Genomic DNA, 20,877 nt, shown 5'->3' on the forward strand with positions numbered 1-20,877 from the left:
CACATGATTCTACAATCAAGTCAGCAATTTTGAAACAAATGGAAAACATTCATGTGATTCAGAGTAGTTTTCTAGTCCATTATTTCTATCTATTATGTGGGACAGATGTTTTATATACAAATAATACTAGAATGTCATCAACCTTATTATCAGATATTTCAAGTCTATCTATCTATCTATCTATCTATCTATCTATCTATCTATCTATCTATCATCTATCATCTATCTATCTACAGTGAAAACTCAATTTTAAGTTTTCTCTTATTTTACAATGTTTTTTGTTATACACCAATATATAATACATTTCCCTAATTCTACATTTATCTGGATTGTGCACCATTTGTTTCTGGTTCCCTGAAAAAATGTAAAAAAAAGTATCTATCTATCTATCATCTATCTATCTATCTATCTATCTATCTATCTATCTATCTATCTATCATCTATCTATCTATCTATCTATCTATCTATCTATCTATCTATCTATCTATCTATCTATCTCATCTATCTGTCTATCTATCTATCTCATCTTTCTTATCTATCCATCTATCTCATCTATCTATCTATCTATCTATCTATCTATCTATCTATCTATCTATCTATCTATCTATCTAATCTTTCTTATCTATCCATCTATCTCATCTATCTATTATCAATGTCACTCCGGGGAACTTGATTCTACCATTCAAATGGCAACTAACTTTGTTTGGTTATGTTCAACCTTGGAAACCTATGCTAATAATTTCTGACATGTAGCTCTTTTGTTGCCATTGCTTCCATAGAGATTCAGCAGTTGGTGATACACAGTCACTACACATGCAGGTGACTGGAGAAGTTCTAGCAGGGCAGAAAGCCACAAACTAAGTTGTTGGGAAGATGGCATCCTATGATGGTGCCAGGTTGAAAATCAATAAGCTCCTCAGTATGACCCACTTTTGTACCAATGTTAGTTGCTGGATATTAGATGGTTGCTGTTCCTGCAATGGGTGTGCCTTCAATTTTCACTAATTAGAATGGGGCATTCTATTTATAAATCTCTAACTTTCTTAAGTTTTCAGGCAACTCTGTATCATCCAGAAGGATGGCAAGGACTAATTTATGTTGACAAAACATTGGTCCCACACCTACAATGTCCTATCTGACAAATGAAATACCTATCTTAGCAATGATATTTCAGAATTCTATAATATTGGGTCACATTGTGGACAAACCCAAAACGTGGATCACAGCTCTAGTGTATAGAAAATAAAAGAGCATAGGTGTATCATTCGTTTTATATGTTAGATATGTGGCTTGTTGTTGACTTTGATTATGCATTATGCAGGCACTCATCTGATTTCACTGAATGATAGATGCAAATAACTAATTACACCATATACAGTATACCAGTGTGCAGTGTTTGAGTGCTTGAAAAAAAATTTGACAGCCTTATCTATAATAGACAGTTATTTTTTGAAGATCTGCAAAGTGTAGGTTTTTTCCATTTGTTATCCAAGTTTGTTTTGTTTTGAAAGGACAGGGTGGTTGGTCTACCGTGAGTCCTCAACAACAGTATTGTTTTTTTGGTTGAAGATGTTGGAAAGGACAGCTCTGAACACCAACGAGGTGTGAATAAACAAGTAAATTATATGGAAGGGCTCAGTCATTAGGAAGGTTTGTCCAAATTGGGAATGATTACAGTAAAAAGGGGAACTCCGCTTGAAGCCTCGAAGGAAGTGCCCTCCTCGACAAATTTCAGAGGCTTCTCATGGGGGTTATTCACCTAATGGATTAACTAGAAGTTAGGTTTTGGTTACACAAAGAGGTTGAACGTGGTGGATACATGTCTGCCTCATCTTTATGTGTGTAGTAATACATTATGCTTGTAATACACATGTAAGTCCTGTATTACAGCATATGTATTGCTAAAGAGTCAAGAGAACAAGTGGCTGACTAAGTTGCATAACAAGGAAGGAGAAAGGAGGAAGTTGTAGGACAGTGGGATGTAAGTATTATTATTATTATTATTATTATTAACATGTATTTATATAGCGCCAACATATTGCATAGCACTGTGTATGGGATTTATTGTAATGCTTAGGGATCTGGATTTTTACAGATATGGGGTCTTTCCATATTGTGAAGCATCATTCCTTAAAGGGCTAGTTCACCTTTAAATTACTTTTTATTCAAATATTTAAAGTGATATTTTGAGATAATTTGGAATTGCTCTTAATTTTTTATACTTTGTGTTTTTTTTATTTAGCAGGTCTTTTTGTTTAGCAGTTCTCCAGTTTGGAATTTTAGCAGCTAGGCTGCTAGGATGCAAACTTACTTTAAGCAGTAGTTTGAATTAAATTACCTGTGCTCAGTCTAAGTGCCAGCTAATTAAACTATGCCTGTAAGTAGTTCCTGGTTCTAAAGGCAGTTTTACACAAAGCACAAAAAAGAAATTGTCAGTACTCGGTCTAACCCATACTATCGTGTTAACTAGCTGCTAGATAAGAAGCCATTATTTGTACACAAAATATAAAGAAAGGCTGCTGGCTTATGGGTCGCCTTTAAAAAAATCATTGTTACAATAATATGTAACATATATTTATGAATAGGACAGGATATTCATAAAATATAACAATTACAATAAAACTGTAGGTTCACAGAGAAATAGATTTTTGAGTTGTGGGTCCATTTGAAAGCTGGAGACAGAATTAAAAAAATATAAAGACCTAGTGAAAAGTAAATAGTACATTGTATAACATACTAAAGCTAAACTTAAAGGGAATGTTCAACTTTTGGAAAGTCCTACAACAGTTTTAGGGACTTAGCAAAATGACCTATATTGATTTTAAAAAGTGGCTCCTTTATTCATTAAAATTAATTGTTTATTCAATTTGGGTGCAGTGCAGGTGCAGAGATTGGCAGCCGGGAGAGTGCAATAGTCAGTAAGAATGAAGAAAAGTCTTACTTTGGATGTGCGATTGATCTTTGTTCCACTACAGATGGGCTTAGGACAGTGTTGTCCTGAAGGCCAATGGCTTATGACAGTGCTCTCCTGGAGGCCCCTTGTTTGGTCCCACACATGAAAGTCTTGTAGCAGTGACTGCTTACCTTGTGTAAGATTTAAAACGTATCACTAGAGAGATTTATTAGCCCCTGATTTTTTACACCTCAAATTCAGACAGTAATCCCCCTGCATTGTTCACACCTCCATCACCTCTATTGTTCACACACAAAAAGCCCTGCACTGCTCACATCTCAGACCCAGACTTCATTGTTCACTTGTTCACACCTCATACAAACTGCTGGAGGGGCACCAACACTGTGTCACTGTATGTAGCACAGTATGAACTGTTCATTTTAGAGTGGTCCTGAGAGCTTTCCTTGTCTCCTGCTCTATTCTGCCTTTCCTATGCTCCCTGTGTGCCATACGCTGTCTGCCTTATGCTCCCTATGTGTGCCATACTCTGTCTGCCCTATTCTGCCTTTGTGTGCCATACTCTGTCTGCCCTATGCTGCCTATGTGTGCCATACTCTGCCTGCCCTATGCTCCCTGTGTGGTCCATAATCCCCTGCCCTATGCTCTGTGTGTGTGTGTGTGTCATACCCTGCCTGCCCTATTCTCCCTGTGTGTGCCATACTCCCCTGCCCTATGCTCCCTGTATGTGCCATAATGTGCCTGCCCTATGCTCCCTGTGTGTGCCATACTCTGTCTGCCCTATGCTCCCTGTGTGTGTCATACTCCCCTGCCCTTTGCCCCCTGTGTGTGCCATACTGTGCCACCATGTAGGCCAGAAAAAATCCAGCCCTTGGAACCACAGAAGATGGAAATTGCTGGCTTCTGACATACGAAACTGTACATGCACATAATTAGTCCAACCTGGCACTATCCTTTCTCCCTGCTGCCAAAATCTGCATTTAGTAATGTATGAGGGGTCAGCAATCCCTTCCTTCTGAGGGATAGCGCATCTTTGAGGATCCAGTAAGTGGAAATGTAAACTTTTTATATAACAACATACAAATCATTTAAACATTATTTAAAGCCAATAGGGTTATTTTGCATCTAATTAGAATTAATTATATCTTAGATGGGATCAAGTACAAGGTACAGATTTGTTATTACAGAGAAAAGGGAAATCGTTTTTTTAAAATGTGAATTATTTGATTATAATGGAGTCTATGGTAGATGCTATACCAAAATGCTTTACAGCTGGCCATTGCATAATTTCTTGACAATGGGTTTTGGGATAACAGAGCTTGATAAAGGGCTGGAAAAGCTCGAAACGTCGCTTAGCTTGAGGCACGAATAAAGTACCAATTTTTTCACCATAATCGGAGTGCTGCTGAAGTATTTTCTTGTATGTGAACCAGACCTGGGCAGACAGGGTCACAGATGGCACCTGACGCTGCAAAGAGCGGTGAGAGTGTGTGTGTAGCACTACTTTGTGTTTGTTAGAGCCTATACTTCGACCACAGTATCATTGTCATTGTGACCGTTCATGTTCTCTTGTCCAGAACATGGGTATGATGGCTTGGTTAGCTGGAGAAGGCTTTGGGATTGAGAATCCTCCTTGCAGTTTACAGCAAGCCAGGAGAGAATCTAAGGGAATAAACATGGTTGAATAGCTAGGTATGCTAAGGATTGATAGAGCAGGCAAAAACATATTTTATCTGAGGGCATGAAAGTGAAAGGTCAGAAAGAACAAAGTGAGGATATAAACAGGGAGACTAAGTACAAGAGACAGGAGAAAGGGGGATACAACAGAAAAGAATGGAGGTAACAGGCAATGGGGAAAAAGTGTAGTATATAAGAGAGAATAGAAGATGGACAATGTGGTGGGAGTGAGCAGGATAACAGAAGATAAAGTGGTGAGAAAGATATGAATAGCAAAAAGCAACAAAGGATGTTCATTCAATTACATGGGACCTTAATTATTGTTTTGCTTTGATTATGAACTCATGACTTGATTTACAGCCATTTGGTGTAAACATTCTCTTGTTTTCTATTCTTCTTGTACACTTTAAAAATAGGGTTAATATATTTCTTATAATAATAACTTTACTCATTATACTTTTACTAGCACACAATAGACATTAGTATTTTTATATCACATTTATTGTTGCATTGGAAGCAGGAGTATCATGATCCTTTCATGCACATATTTTTTAATATAATTCATGGACTCTTCTGAAGGAGCAAACTCTAGGAGTGACAGCTCCCCACTCAGTGTATCTTCTGTATTCTCCAGGTCTGAGGTAGTACTGACGTCCTCTGAAATTAGGTTGTTCATAGAAGACCCAGTGTCCCTCAAGCACATTGCAGGAGTGGATGTCTTGATAATTAAATCGCTCACTCACATCTGGACAGTCTTCAGTGAACTCCATCATCTGACCTCTGAAATCTTCCCTTTCATAGATCCTCAGCCCAAAGGATCCACGGTGCTGTCAGAAAATGAAAGGGTCTTAATAATGTGTAAATGTTATTATATTTTCTATATTTTATTCCCTTAGGCTAAAATGTTTGTGTGTATTAAATGTTTTAAATTCATAAAGGATCTTGCAAAATTGTAATCTGTTTTTAGCACTGTTAAACTGAAGCTATTTTATGAAAGCAAATGCCATACCCTTTCAAATGCTGTGTAATCCTCCTTTCAAACAGAGCGTGTCTATTTGAATCAACAGCTTACAGCATCTGTATGTGTTTGGTGCACTAGTTTTCACTTTTTTAACTACCGTACTATATTTTAGTTTAGGAGCCTTTATCACATGGAGACCTTCACCATACATTTCCAGGAGCTACAATTTTGGCAGAGCATTATATATTAAGTCTAGACTGTAGACATTATTTATACTGAATTGCAAGTTGGTGATATGATGACATTTTGACTATGATGTATGCAGCTAATGACTACATTAAATTTGCGTAAATGCAACAATCCATATCAATTTATAACTTTGCTATGGCACCACTATTGATCTTTGAAATCCATCAAAGAGGCATTCTTTAGAAACAAGACTTAAAATTTGTTTGAAAAAAATATTAAACAAGATCGTGATTATCCTTGCTAGTCGTGCATCTAAATAGTAGGCAGTGAAAATTGGTTTGTACCTGAGGTATAATGCGACAGGATCTAATGGAATCATTAAAACCCATCCACTGCTGAAAATCAGGGTATTCGCCTCTCCTTAGGTAATACTGATGACCCGAGTAGTTGGGACGTTCATAGAGCATCCAGTTGCCATTCTCAACACGAATAGAATTGCATCGGCTGAAGAACGAGTGAAGGTCAGAGCAATCAGAACTGCACTCATAGGAGCGGCCCTGGAAGTTTCTGTCCTCGTAAAAGATAATCTGGAAAATGAATGTAAATTTATTCAATAAAACAGATGCTTGAAACCATCAGTATACTTCTTATAAAAAACAAACAATAAAAGGATTAGATGCAGTATATTAATCAGGTAATATAAGAGAACTACTCAACCAGATTTTGTTAGAATGTTAGAAAGGAGTCTCGTGTGCCCTGCTTTATTGATGCATAATTTGCTTTTTGGTGCCCATATTTAAAAGATTGCAGGATTTGTCTAAAATATTTCTGATTGGTAGTTCATATGAAATCTAACCAGAAGATTGAGATAATTTAAACTGTTGTATTTTTGCTTAATTAGCCATTCTGCAAAACTACAAGCATTATGTTGTATGGAAAGGCAGAAACTTTGGGGGTTTTCAAAAAAACTTCTATTCAATGAAAGCTGAACAAGGAGTTAGGCAAAAAGTCTTGTAAATTATTTTTTAAGCTTTGGTACAAGCCCCAATCCTTTAGCAGTGAAAATCTTTTACTGAATAGGTGCCACAGAAGCTCCATGTTTTCTTTTCAAATAATTAGACAAGAAATGCTGTACCATAGGTTTTAAGCTGTTGTATCAGCCCAAACCAACCTTTTAGCAGTGAAGTTCTGTTCCTGTAAAGGTGCCCCAATAGCTCCCAATCTTCTTTCTATTGATTTTTATTTGTAGTATGCGTTAGTTGTAAAACCTCACTTTCTGCAAATGATTTCTGATGACACCTATGCTTAGCTTTTCAATTGTAGACCAGAATACACTATATTTGTGCAGTTCCAGTGACAGACAAAAAATGCTGTGGGCAACTGTGAAGGCATGGATCATTACTTTATTGGACTACCAAAATGCTAATCTCATTAAGCTCAGTATATAAAATCCATTATTTCTATCCATATTGTTTTTTTCTTTAGTTCTCCTTTAACTTTCCATTTCATGTGCAAACATTTTTATTATGTAATTTATTGTGTAATTATTTATTATTATGTAAAGTCATTTATGATTTTTAAGAATCTACTGGTATGTTTTTTAAATAATGCTTGAATTTAACTTATGCAAACCCTGTCCACCCCAATGTTTTTAAGTCGCACAATAGATATGTGCATAACACACATACCTGCACAATCACAAACTAAAAGTGCAGATGAATAACTTGCTTGTGTTAGGACCAGTTCTCCAGTGCCAAGTATATCTCTGTTCCTGTCACAAGCTAACACAATGGCAGCAATATGCTGCAGAGTAAACACAATTACATTTGTATTACAAACACCAACAACAGGAACATCTTTTAGCATCAAAAATATCTAAAGAATTTAACTTACGCAAATTATAAAGAGAGCCACAATAAATAGAATAATATAAAGGATACTGGTGCATACATTAATATTGTTAAATAGATGTACTAACACTATGTTATTATTATTACATTATTTTGGTTTTTGAAACAAGAAAATATTTCTCCTACCTTGCCCATTATGAGTATGTTGGATGAGTTCTCAGTGCTGTGGAATAAAATGTAGTGTCCGCCTTATATACAAACCCTGTTGCTGTATCTGCATTAGTCACACAATAAAACTATTTTGCTTACTACAGGGAATGTATAGTACAGTATGTCTCATTCATAATATAGTGAAGCCGAGAAAGTTCGTATATCTCTCTCGTCAGCTTTTGATTACACCAGATACAAATGTACTGTAACTGCTGGTGTCAGTAGAAGAACATTCTGTGTAGTCACTTACTACAAAACACACACAATGTCACAGGAATGCAAACTAATTCAGTTAACATCAAATTGTTAATATTTTTTACATTGTATTGTTGAAATAATATTATTTAAAAAATGTTTTTCATATTTTAATAGATATATATATATCAATAATTTCAGTTGAAACTAGCAAAATATAGCATCTCATTGCTAACATTCCATTCCTAAATATTTCAATAAACTGTTTTTTAGGAATCAATTTTCAGTTTTTGTTTAAGAGCACCAGTGACCAAGGAATGAGATATCAAAAGTAGACCAAAATGGACTGATGATGGATATGGTGCCCTTAAGGAGTATATATATATCATATATATAAATATGAAATGCTCTGCCTTTAACACTCACCATGTAAAGCATGAAATAATTGGTAACCACAAAACAACAGTTCCTTATTGGTTCCTGCAGAAACTATTATATGGTAATGATAGAACATTTTCCTTTCATTTAAATGGTCAGTGACAGGAAGCTTTGCCATGGTTGTTCTTAATAAAACAACAGTGGTCAAAAAGCCTTATAAAACATGACTGGCTTGTTGAGCCAGTTTCAAATTTGATCCCAGTACTGTCCAGACTGAAATAGTCTTCTTTTGCACATGGGGACACTATAGCTATTGAACAAAACAATCTCAGTTACACTACTAAATCAATTCCCAATAGCACTTAATTAATAATTAAAGATTTGATGAGATCTAAAATACATAATTGGGGGAATGCAAAATGTTTAGTTAGCTCAAAAAATGTTCGCAAACTTGTACTTCATTGTAACTAAGCTGCATGAACCCATAATATTAGCAAAACAATCCTACTAGAATATACTCACTTCACGAGTAGTCCTCCACTACTCACCTGCTGCCAGGTCTTAAAATGAGAGGACCAAAACAGTAGTCAAGAGAGTAGTCTGGGTCACAAGCTACACCAGTAGAAAAGTACAGAATCGTGATCCAAGTGAGTCGTCAAAAACCAGGCAAGAGACAGGACAGGCAGCAAAAAAGATAAGGTCATGGGCAGGCAAAAATTAAAACCGAATATCAGACTAGAAGCAGAAGTAGACCACACCTAGCAACTTAGGAAAGAAACCTCTATGTTGGGCAGTGAGCATAGGTAGAGGAGTCCTTTAAATATTTCAACCAGGAAGTGGCCGCTACTGTGGGCATCCCCGCAGGGAGCCTGGTGGGAGTCCCTACCGCACCACTGGACCACCAGGTAATTTTCTCAGAAATAATTCCTTGAGCCTCCACCCTCTTTGAAAACAAATGCACTGGCCTAGAGAATTCCTAAAGCATCACTACAGCACCATCTTACCTATTATTCCTAGACATCCCATCCCATTTCAACCAGGAAGCGGCCGCTACTGTGGGCATCCCCGCAGGGAGCCTGGTGGGAGTCCCTACCGCACCACTGGACCACCAGGTAATTTTCTCAGAAATAATTCCTTGGGCCTCCACCCTCTTTAAAAAAAAATGCACTGGCCTAGAGAATTCCTAAATCATCACTACAGCACCATCTTACCTATAATTCCGAGACATCCCATTGGTTTTTGGTATAGTAGTATATTTAGTATTGTGCATGCACATGTCTAATTTTGTGAGGGATGTCTGGGAACTTCAGGTAAAATAGCTTCTTTAGAATTTCTCTGGCATACATTTAGGGGGTTATTTATCAAAATTCTAATTCTTCTGATATTTTATTGAAAAAAAAGTCAGACCAAACTAGAATCCATGATTTGACCTTATTTATTATTTAAAAAGCTCAATTTAAGCGTATCAGGGAAAAACTCGATAAAATCAAGCGAAAACCCAAATCCTTAAAAATCGTCAGATGTTCGGGCTAATACCGGCGCAGACCACAGAAACTTCCAAATAGGATAGGGACCTCTCCCATTGACTTAAATACAACCTCAGCAGGTCTGAGATGGTGGATTTTTGGATTGAGACTTTTTGCATCCTCATGGTTAGCCCAAAGTGAATTCGGCTTTCCTTGTCCTGTAAAGATTTTATGCCTTTGTAGGGACTTCTAAGCTTGAAACAGGATTCAAGGATAACTAATTCAGGCTCAGGATTTCTAAAGCTAGGTCAGTTTCCCCTAAGTGCATTGGTTTATATGGTCTGCATTTTTGACGTCTGTGACATAGACGCAGGATTAACTGTGTGTATAAATATACTGTAGGAATATGGAATTTGGACTGAATTAGAAATGAATAAAGGCCTGGGAGTTGGTGATATTAAACTGGAATATGAGGTCACAGTATTGGAATCCCATGCATATTCTATTTGGACATCTTATCAGCAGTCATTTTTGCTATTTTTCAACCTGTGCAACAATACCTTGTGTATAAGCTATATCCATTTACATCTGCAAACAGGAGTTATTCTTATCTACTACCACTGTTATTGCAAATGGTAGTATAGCACTTAATTCTAACTCTGGTCTAAATGTCTTAGCATTATTTCACTTAGTTTTAATATGGTTGCGTCCATATATAATTTTTGATGATGCTATGCCTAGTTAAAAATCATTTTGCATTCAGAATCCACCTGTGATATGCAGCCTTTAAGACCATGATCCATTCGTTGGTTCTCCATCTGCAATGTCTCATTTTCTCAATGGGAAATCTGTCAAGATAGACCAGTTCCACACAATTTTCAATCAGCACTATACCCCTGGCACCCCCTTGAAATGATTAAGATTAATTCTAGCTGCATATTTTCCTCTATCCCGTGCTTAAATGCAACTTTCCCATCACCACACCTTACCGATCAGATCATACCCTAGAACAATTAAAAAAAGACAAGTATTGTGAGCAGGGGCGCTCCGCCAATGAGGCGAGCTGAGCCGCTCGCCTCAGGCGGCACCGCCAGAGAGGATTCCAGGGGCGGCAAAAAAACGCTCCTGCACCTTTAAGAGCCGAATTTCCAGTTTTTAAACCGGAAATTCGGCTGCGCTATTGCGAGAGAGCGCAATTGCGCTCTTCGCAATAGTGTTCTTGCCTCCCCTCCCGACAGGTAAGTCGGTGCGGGGGGCGGCTCCTTCCCCAGAAACGGCGCTGATTGTGAGGCATTTTATCATATTGTTTTAATCAGAAATGACAGACTATTTATAGATCCATTACTCTTCTAAAAGACCCTACTCTGCCATTAGATGCACCCAGTCACTGAATCTTCTGTATTCTCCAGGTCGCAGGTAATACTTGCCTACCACCAAAGACCCGAACAAGGGGTCTGGTAGGGTCGGCAGGAGCACGTTGGTGAAGCCCTCAACTGGTAAATTGCGCTGATCACCATGTCCATCCATACAGAGCCGCAAGAATCCCGCTGCTTAACAAGGGGACGCACACTGTCCCAGCTGCATGCTGTCCGTGAATAGCCAGGAGGAGAAATCGAGCGCTGCAGGATGGATGGTCGCCCTTTTGCCGTTTCTGAAGAGGACAGGAAGTGGAGTTTCTGTAAGTTATTTCTTAATAAAGGCTTTGCTATTTTAAATTTTAATTTGTGTTGGTATTTTTTTTGTTGTATTCTAACAAATTTTTTTGTAAACATTTTTGACGTTACTGGTCCTTTAAGGCACTCCTTTGTCAGATACAATAAAACTGAAGATTTTGGGTCAAGGCTTCCTTCCTGTTAATCATGAATCCTGCTTAGGTCAATAAATGTCATTATCGTGTATGACAGAACACAAACAAGATTATGCCTGGTTCACTTTAAATTTGGCACAATTTGTTATCCGATATTTAGTAATGTAAATATGAGCAAGCATTACTCAGTATTGCACAATTTTGATTTCTAACTATGGTATTGTTCCATTCCTTTCAGCTTTTATTTTAGAGGATTTCGCAAACCACTTTAATGCAATCACACTTTTAATCATATAATTATTCGAGTACAATATTTTGATTTAAAAATACCCTTGTCTGATATACAATAATGAATAGGTCTATTTGCAAAACAAATACAGATCTCTGCAAATACCTGCACTGCAGAACTATACTATTCTGTATGAGTTCATTCATTCATTGTGTATGCTTACCTTTCTCATTTGGCACAATGAAAAGCCTCCTCTGATACAATATCAGAGACAGCAGATCCTATATACAGCTTATAATTGTTTAATCAGCAAGTATAAAACAAAAGAGGATTCCTGTTTTGAAATATTGTCTAGGTTATATAAGCTTTTTATCCAGAAGGCTTTGTGTAGTGCATTGCCACACTTTTGTTAACTGGATTCCTATCATTGCTGGTGATTTGCTTAGAGCTTCTCCTCCCCTGCCATTATCCTATATTCTTATGACTTGGGAATCTGAGCATGAACAGGACAGTAGTCAGTTAATTGGTGTAAATGAAAAGCTCAGTGTGCACATCATTCCTATTTTCAGAGAGAGGCCTACAAACAACATACCATTATTGGATAATGTATCCATATTAATTAATATAATAATAAAACACTGCCGTGTCCTTGAACCTAACTAAGCTGCACAAATACTTCTTGGTGACAAAACAATCCTATTGGATTTATTTCATGTTTAAACGATTTTTAGCAGACTTAAGGTATGGATATCCAAATTATAGAAAGATCCCTATTCCAAAAAATCCTCTTGTTCCAATATGGTCAAATTCGATTAAAAAAACCTTTGACTTCGAATATCGAAGTAATGCAATTCGATGGTCGAATTTCGAAGTTTTTTACACTTCGAAATTCGACCCTTGATAAATCTGCCCCTACCTGTGCTGTTCTACTGCATCAGAAGAACTGTGGCCAAATGCTGCCACTAGGATGAAATACTTTATGTCAACAACGAATGCTGAAAATCGCAGTAGGCATTGTAGTAAAAAAGTTAGAGATGACAGATGCCGACTGTATCTTTTTCTGTGCTTTCTATAATGGCTGCATGTAGTTATGAATGAATAAAATCCAGGAAATATAGTAGTATACAGGTAAAATGACATGTTTATGTAAAGGTGTAGCTGAGTGTATATTTAAAACTGCAAGGAACTGTTGGGAGGTGCCTGGTCAGAGCTACGGGCTTAAAGGAATTGTTCAGTGTAAAAATAAAAAGTGGGTAAATAGATAGGCTGTGCAAAATAAAAAATGTTTCTAATATAGTTAGTTAGCCAAAAATGTAATGTATAAAGGCTGGAGTGATTTGATATATAACATGTCAGTCAGAACACAACTTCCTGCTTTTCAGCTCTCTTGGTTTACACTGACTGGTTACCCTGGCTACCGGACAGTAACCAATCAGAGACTTGAGGGGGGGGCACATGGGTCATATCTGTTGCTTTTGAATCTGAACTGAATGCTGAGGATCAATTACAAACTTACTGAACAGAAATGTACCATGTGGCCCCCCTTCAAGTCGCTGACTAACTCAGAGTTATAGAGCTGAAAAGCAGGAAATTGGATTCTGGCTGTTTTATTAGACATCTGTGAACTCCAGCCTTTATATATTACATTTTTGGCTAACTAACTATATTAGAAACATTTTTTATTTTGCACAGCCTATCCATTTACCCAGTTTTTATTTTCACACTGAACTATTCCTTTAAGTTACAAACTCTTCTATCAGAGGTCAAGTTTCATGTCCAGCAACCCATCTGGGTACCTGACTTTTGACATAGGGAGAAGTTTAAGTATCAAACAAAGCTAGGTAGCAGACTGGTGTTCCATTGGGTCATCTAGACAAAGTGCAACACCACAGGAGGAAGAGATGAGGCCATGAGTAGAGAATTCTGGGGAGTAGACAGGCAATCAGTGGAGCAGCATATGCAGCAAACTGCATTACATGCAGAGCATAATTGGCAGCAGAATGGGCAATGAAAGACAAAGGGCAGCACATATAACCACAAAGTCATTTGGTTTACTTTAAGTATGACAACCGTGGTCTTAGAAATGCTGAACGTTAAAATTTTCATAAGGAAAACAAAATTGTTTTAATAGAATTAAAAATTCTGATTAAACTAAGATATTTCTATACTATGCATGGTTTTCCAGACGAAAAATTACTTGGCTTTCTGTGAGTTTTTAGTTATTGACATTATTACAGTTATCATTAATAACGACACTTGAATCAACACATCATTGTTCTAATAAGATTTATTTTTGTCAGGAATATATATTTTATATCTTTTAGAACTGCCATCATGTTAATAATTCATCATATTACAGATCTTCAGGTTAAAGGCAGTTCAATAGTGATGGTAAATCTGTCTAAATGAGCCAATTCTGGGGTTCATGGCTCCCCAATCAGTGTATCTCCTGTACTCTCCAGGCCTCAGATAGTATTGACGTCCCCTGTAGTTGGGTTCTTCGTAAAACATCCAATAACCATCAAGGACTTGGCAGGAGTGGATATCCTGGAAATTAAATCTCTCATAGACATTGGGACAATCTTCAGTAAACTCCATCATCTGACCTCTGAAATCCTCTCTCTCATAGATCTTCATTCTAAATGATCCTTGGTGCTTTTAAATGAAATGATCAAGTTAGTTTTTCATAGTGTTAAATAGCAGAGATTCTTACATTCCATACGTTTTCTCAAATCTGCAGCCAATAATAAAATAATAGCTGTCCCATCTGGTATCTAAAATTTCTCTTATTAGTTATATGGCAATGGGAAGGAGAGCTATTGGGCATTAAATCTTGGTGTAGATAAAGCTGAATCACATTGTCTATTACAGTGGCTTAAGATTCGGATTCAGTTCAGCCGGGCAGAAGGATTCGGCCGAATCTGAATACTGCTGAAAAAGGCCGAATCCTGGCTGAATCCCGAACCGAATCCTGGATTCGGTGCATTCCTATAAATAATAGATACTTTGATCTGAGGGCAGGCCATTTCGTTTTCAGTAACATGGAAGTTTGCCTGAAACACACTGAATTTACCTTCTTGTTGTATGTTTTATTTTTAACCCCATGTTTTTAAATTTTGTATATAATTATGTATATTTTGGATTTCCATTTAGATTTGTTTTCACCGTATCGCTTTTTTTAAATTTTTTACTTTGTCCCGTCATTGTAGAGTTCCTAGGACATGTGGCTGGTTATGCATGCATTGACTGGTACGTGATGAAGAAATTCAATCTTAGGTTATTGTTTCCACAAAAATAAGGTATGATCCATCACTGCCAGGGCCTGCCCATGTAGTGTAAGGATTCCCAGGAGTAACCTACAGTATGTTGCTGCTAGCCTGGCTGAAAAGGGGTAATATTAAATTAAAAGGTGAAACCTGTACTAAAAATATAGCATTAATAGTAATTGCACATTCATCTTGGTTTTGCAAGCTTTAGGTGGCATAAATAATATCTGATTTCCCTACCTGTGGACTCAGGCGGCAGGATTTAATGCAGTCATTGAAACCCATCCATTGCTGGAAATCAGGATATTCTCCCCTACGAAGGTAGTATTGATGCCCTTTGTAATTGGGGTGCTCATAGAGAATCCAGTCTCCGCTTTCCACTCGAATGGAGTTGCAGCGTCTAAAATTTGAGGACATGTCTGGACATTCGGAATTGCACTCATATGAGCGACCCTGGAAGTTTTTGTCCTCATAGAAGGTGATCTGTTTATAAAAACAAAGCCATCTCCATGCATTTAAGAGTATGTCATAATAGCAAAGAGTAGTCAATGTGCATTGCAAACTCAACTTGCTGGTGTATAATAAAGAAGTTATATTGCTCAACATTATACATTCATAGATTAAAATCATATTATAATAAATGATTGATGATAATTTTCTCAGTTACAATCAAAGGAGAAAGGAATTAGCATCTTAAATAAAATATATTTCAATATAAGGGAGAAGCAGTAAGGAAATCACCACAGGCCTTATTTATGAAACACGTGCAAAATGTAAGATGCAATTTTTGATTCCAGAATCATTATGAATGCGTGCTAGGCTGTGAGTGCCATAACTTGTAGACAATGCAGCAATTTGCAAAAGATGCCCATTTTGGTAAATTACATGACACGTTATTTTCCCTGTATTTGATTTGTATTGAAATACCATAATTTTCAGTACCATCACAAATTAATGCCACGTACATTCTGGTGGTCGTTTCAGGATACCGTAGCCTCCATGCATGCACATTATTCATTAGTTCAGATTGGAGAGAGAATTAAGCAAGCATTAAATTCAGTTCAAGTTAATTTTAAAAATTCCCTCAAACATTACACAATACAAACCATACCTTTCCCATGTTGAATGACTGGACGTGTGGCCAAAAGTGCTGCACTGATCAAGGACAGTAGAGAGCAGCTTTTATATACATTTGCTCATTTGCTGAAGTTGGCAGGAATTGAGAGTTATGCTGACAACTTTCTGTACAGTTAAGTGAATGCATAAAGTATCAACTGCACTCAGCAATCCAGTTGTAACTGTCCTATACTGTATGAACAGGCAAGTTCAATTCTATAAAATTGCTTGCACCTACAGTTTGTTACAGACTGTATCGAGATATCAGGACCTCAATAGGACCAGTTGCTACAACATTCTCTATACAGAAACATACAAACTACATTGCAAAAACCTGTATGAACATGAGACAGTAATTTTAATCTAATTACATACTTATATAATTATATATGTATTTTATCATTAAATATTTATCTCATTAACTATTAACGCTATTAACTTTTTCATCTCTTGAAGTATGTTAATATTTGATATTTGCATTTTGTTAACATTATTATATTTGTAACATATATATATTTTTTTTATTTATTTTTATCTTCTGATGAATCACTTTAGTGTTGCTATGGCTTCTGTTATCTGACACTTTTATACACTGTAGTTATATACAGATATGGGATTTATTATCTGGAATGCTTGGGACCAGGGGTTTTTCAGGAACTGGGTGCCTCCCTAGTATGGATCGCCATAAGTCTACTTAAAACAGGCAATGTTAAATAAAGATAACAGAGAATTGCTTTGCTACCGATATCGATTCAAGCAGCTTAGTTACCATCAAGTATAAGGTACTGTCTTATTAATAGAGATTAAGGAAATTAATAAAACAATGGTTTGCTTAAATAGGACTCTGAGGTGGTGTTGCACGCAATACAATTGCATGTGAACTTTTACACGAACTGGACACAATTGCACTAAAGAATTTGAAGGCCCCATTTAAGAACACTCAAGCCTTTTAAGAGTCGGCTAGTAAAAACGCACACAAGTTCCTGTAGTTTACTCATCTAATACATTCGCTTCTTGCCAATTGTTTTGTTTTCCCAACAGAAAAATAAAAAGCTCTGCAGGTTTTAGGTGCTGAGCTTTTTATTTATTTTTTTGAAAAACCTGCTTGGGGAAAAAAATGATTGTCAGGATGCTGAAGTATTCAGCTTGAAAATTTTTACGTTGGTACCTAGGGACATTCCCATGCCCATAGGCAATCAGCAGAGAGGGGGAAGCAAGTGACCCCTGGGCAGAATCAATAAGGAAATGAACATAGAAACAATGTGCCTGTTTTTGTCAATACTTCCTGAGTCCCACAGTGTCTTCTCCACCATCTGGAGCCACACGGAAGACCTCGATCAGCACTAGTGCCTCTCCTACAGCTTCTGCCTGTTTGCCAGCTTGCAACCAAGTAAGTGGTACACTACACACACAATCTGGGGACTTTTATACACTCACACCACTTGCATACATAAAAAAGCATTCATACAGGCACACACACAATATTCTGACAAGTGTATACAATATTTAACTTTTTACTGTATACAGTGTATTTGGGTTTTTTTTGTCGTGTGACTGTTGTGACTACTAATCTCTCTGTGCAATTATATGTCTATGCAATAGCTAGGTTTTAAAATGTTTTATTGTCACTCTGTTTCATTGCATTTTTAGTCCTTTATTACTGTTGATTACATGTTTGTACTCTACAAAACTTCATTCCACAGCGAAATTAATAGAACTGGGATTTTAATCACTAATTTCAGAATCATTTTTATTGCTTTGATTGGCCCTACAGTACATGGCCTTCACAGATGATGTGGTGTTAATAGGAAGAACTCCTGGTCACCAATGGAGGCCCTTCAGCACACAAGTTCAGGTTCATGAGATCTTTTTAGAGTCAAAACATTGCCGCAGTTTAGAGCACTGCTTACAGATGGAACTGACCAGTGGCATAACTATAGAGGAAGCAGACCTCTATAGCTGTAAGAAATTCCCCTACCCAGCCACAATTTTACCTACCCGGTTCAGGTAGGGAACCATCTGTAAGAGGCGCAAATCTGTAAGAGCGGTGTCATCTTTAAGAGGGGCAAATGTTGAACACGCACAAACAAAGAATTATATGACCTATGTGGGTAATCAAAATAGTAAACAAAATTTTGTTAATAGTAGTTAACAAAATGTTAAGCTCATTGATGGGTTTCATTGCAGTGGGAGCTTGGCAGACCTAGTAAATGATGGATGGATGAAATCTTGATGGATGCAGAAGTGTTGGGGACTAAAGGATGGAGAGCCCTGGATTAAACAGATTAGGATGTTGCTGTAGGAGAGGGCAGGGGAAAGAGAGTGAGGGCTTTGACTGGATTTTGTACCATTTTATTGCATTTTGCTTTGTTCTGGATTACTTGTTTTTGTACCTAAAAAGATTGGGAGCAATAATGCCATTCTTTTTTTCTACATGCCACTCCTATATATATATATATATATGTTCTTTGGACTCTCTCTAACACCATGGGGCCGATTCATGAAGCTCGAGTGAAGGATTCGAAGTAAAAAAACTTCGAATTTCGAAGTGTTTTTTGGGCTACTTCGACCATCGAATGGGCTACTTCGACCTTCGACTACGACTACGAATCGAACGATTCGAACTAAAAATCGTTCGACTATTCGACCATTCGATAGTCGAAGTACTGCCTCTTTAAAAAAAACTTCGACCCCCTAGTTAGCCATCTAAAAGCTACCGAAGTCAATGTTAGCCTATGGGGAAGGTCCCCATAGGCTTGCCTAAGTTTTTTTGATCGAAGGATATTCCTTCGATCATTGTATTAAAATCCTTCGAATCATTCGATTCGAAGGATTTAATCGTTCGATCGAAGGAATAATCCTTCGATCGTTCGATCGCAGCATTTGCGCTAAATCCTTCGACTTCGATATTCGAAGTCGAAGGATTTTAGTTCCTAGTCGAATATCGAAGGTTAATTAACCCTCGATATTCGACCCTTCATACATCTGCCCCCATATGTGCGGCCATTTTTTACATCCCAGGTGTATTATCTTACATTTATCAACATTTAGGGGCGATTTATACAAAATCAAGTGTTTTTTTCTTGATTTGAGAAAAATGTGCCAAAAAAACACAAACAAAAAAAGTGAGTATTTTCTGAAACCTCAGCTAGTCAGCAAAAAATTGTGAAAAAAACTGGCAAGTAAAGGCTGACAGGGCTATATGGAAGTCTATAGGAATATTCTATAAAAACGTTATTTATTTAACCCGTTTAATGGGAACAGAAGAAATAAAAAAACCTATTGTAAATCAAACTGCTCCTCACAGACATGGCCAATGGATCGACAAGCAATACAACATGGGATATTATTCAGCTTCAGTGAAAATAAATGGAAATATTTTATTTTCGCCAGCATGCAACTTTTTTTGGCTGAAAACACACAAACCAGACTATTCAGTTAAAGTTTTTTTTTAAATAAATAAAGGTTTTGGGGGAAAAACCCCCCAAAAAAGCTTGTGTTTTGACTGCAATTTTTTCCACATTCACTTTTTTCTGCTTGACCTCGATATTTGATAAATCTGGCCTTTTCATCTGCAACTTAGCTGCCCAGAGAGCCATTTTGTCTAGATCATGTTGTAAGGATGCCACAGCCTTCTCCCATGTTAATAAACAAATAAATAGTAAAAGTAAAATTAGAGACTGTACCACTGACAATCATCATCTGTAGACAATCTTGTAGCCTATCCATCAACAACATTATCAAGACTTACAGACTTAGTTTATAAAGCAATTGTTTAAGCGCCACTGTATCAAAAGCTTTGGCAAAATCCAAATAGACAAATACAAGAGGTCCTCTGCACTCAACCCATTATCAACATATTAAGGACATTCACACATTTTGCTACTAAAACATGGCTTACTCTTTAAGCATTTACCCATATATTGCAATACATTTAAGCTGGCCAACTATGTCAGTCATCCCTGGTCTGGCCAGTCCTACACTCAACTTTCATCTGATTCATTAAGAATTCTATTGCTACATTTTATACAGGGACTAGATTTTACCACTTACTTGCTGCTTTCAAGGTTAAAAACTCCCAAACCCTGACTGTAGCTGGAAAGGGTGAGGGCTACAACATGGAGCTGGCCACTGCTCCTGTATAATCTAAAAAGGGAAAGTTTTGTTCAAAATCCAAATATATCTACTGCAACACCAATGTGTAAGTTCCTACTTACAGACTGAAGAAAATAACTGATTAGTACATTTAGAAGTACATTTGCTTTTTCCTTTATTATTTTAATGAAGCCACACACACACAATATCAATCTGCATGTTTGTTCAGTGATGGCAACAGCTGAAATATACAGTGAATTTCCTGCCCAACTGTTTGTCAGTTATTAGAACAAAGGCAAAGACCAGAGCATATAAGAGAATGGGCACATTATTGTTTGTGGTATGCATGTTCTGTACTTGCCAAACTAAAAAAGGGATACTGTCATGGGTGCCCCCCAAACCATGTGACTTGTGCTCTCATAAACTTCACTCTTTACAGCTACACTGCAAGTTGGACTGATTTCAACCCCCCACCTTGCGACCCGCAGCAGTCCATCGGCAGCCTATCAACAGAACAATGAGCAGCT

At 37.1% G+C, this 20,877-nt stretch overlaps 2 protein-coding genes across 2 annotated transcripts; both read right to left on the bottom strand.

Moving 5' to 3' along the window:
• Nucleotides 1-5,071: 5,071 nt before the first annotated feature.
• cryga.11.L (crystallin gamma a gene 11 L homeolog) lies at nucleotides 5,072-7,880 on the bottom strand. Its single transcript, XM_018237024.2, has 3 exons — nucleotides 7,775-7,880; nucleotides 6,083-6,325; nucleotides 5,072-5,415 (listed from the first exon to the last, which is right to left on the bottom strand). Exons 1-3 carry the CDS (start codon nucleotides 7,781-7,783, stop codon nucleotides 5,140-5,142), a joined length of 528 nt encoding a protein of 175 aa, XP_018092513.1. The 5' UTR covers nucleotides 7,784-7,880; the 3' UTR covers nucleotides 5,072-5,139.
• Nucleotides 7,881-14,142: 6,262 nt separating this feature from the next.
• Nucleotides 14,143-16,357, bottom strand: cryga.10.L (crystallin gamma a gene 10 L homeolog). The gene is made up of 3 exons (XM_018236876.2): nucleotides 16,251-16,357; nucleotides 15,380-15,622; nucleotides 14,143-14,528 (listed from the first exon to the last, which is right to left on the bottom strand). The coding sequence occupies exons 1-3, from the start codon at nucleotides 16,257-16,259 to the stop codon at nucleotides 14,253-14,255; spliced, it is 528 nt and encodes a 175-aa protein (XP_018092365.1). The 5' UTR covers nucleotides 16,260-16,357; the 3' UTR covers nucleotides 14,143-14,252.
• Nucleotides 16,358-20,877: the final 4,520 nt, after the last annotated feature.

The sequence above is a fragment of the Xenopus laevis genome, chromosome 9_10L (assembly GCF_017654675.1).
Source record: "Xenopus laevis strain J_2021 chromosome 9_10L, Xenopus_laevis_v10.1, whole genome shotgun sequence".
NCBI lineage: Eukaryota > Metazoa > Chordata > Amphibia > Anura > Pipidae > Xenopus > Xenopus laevis.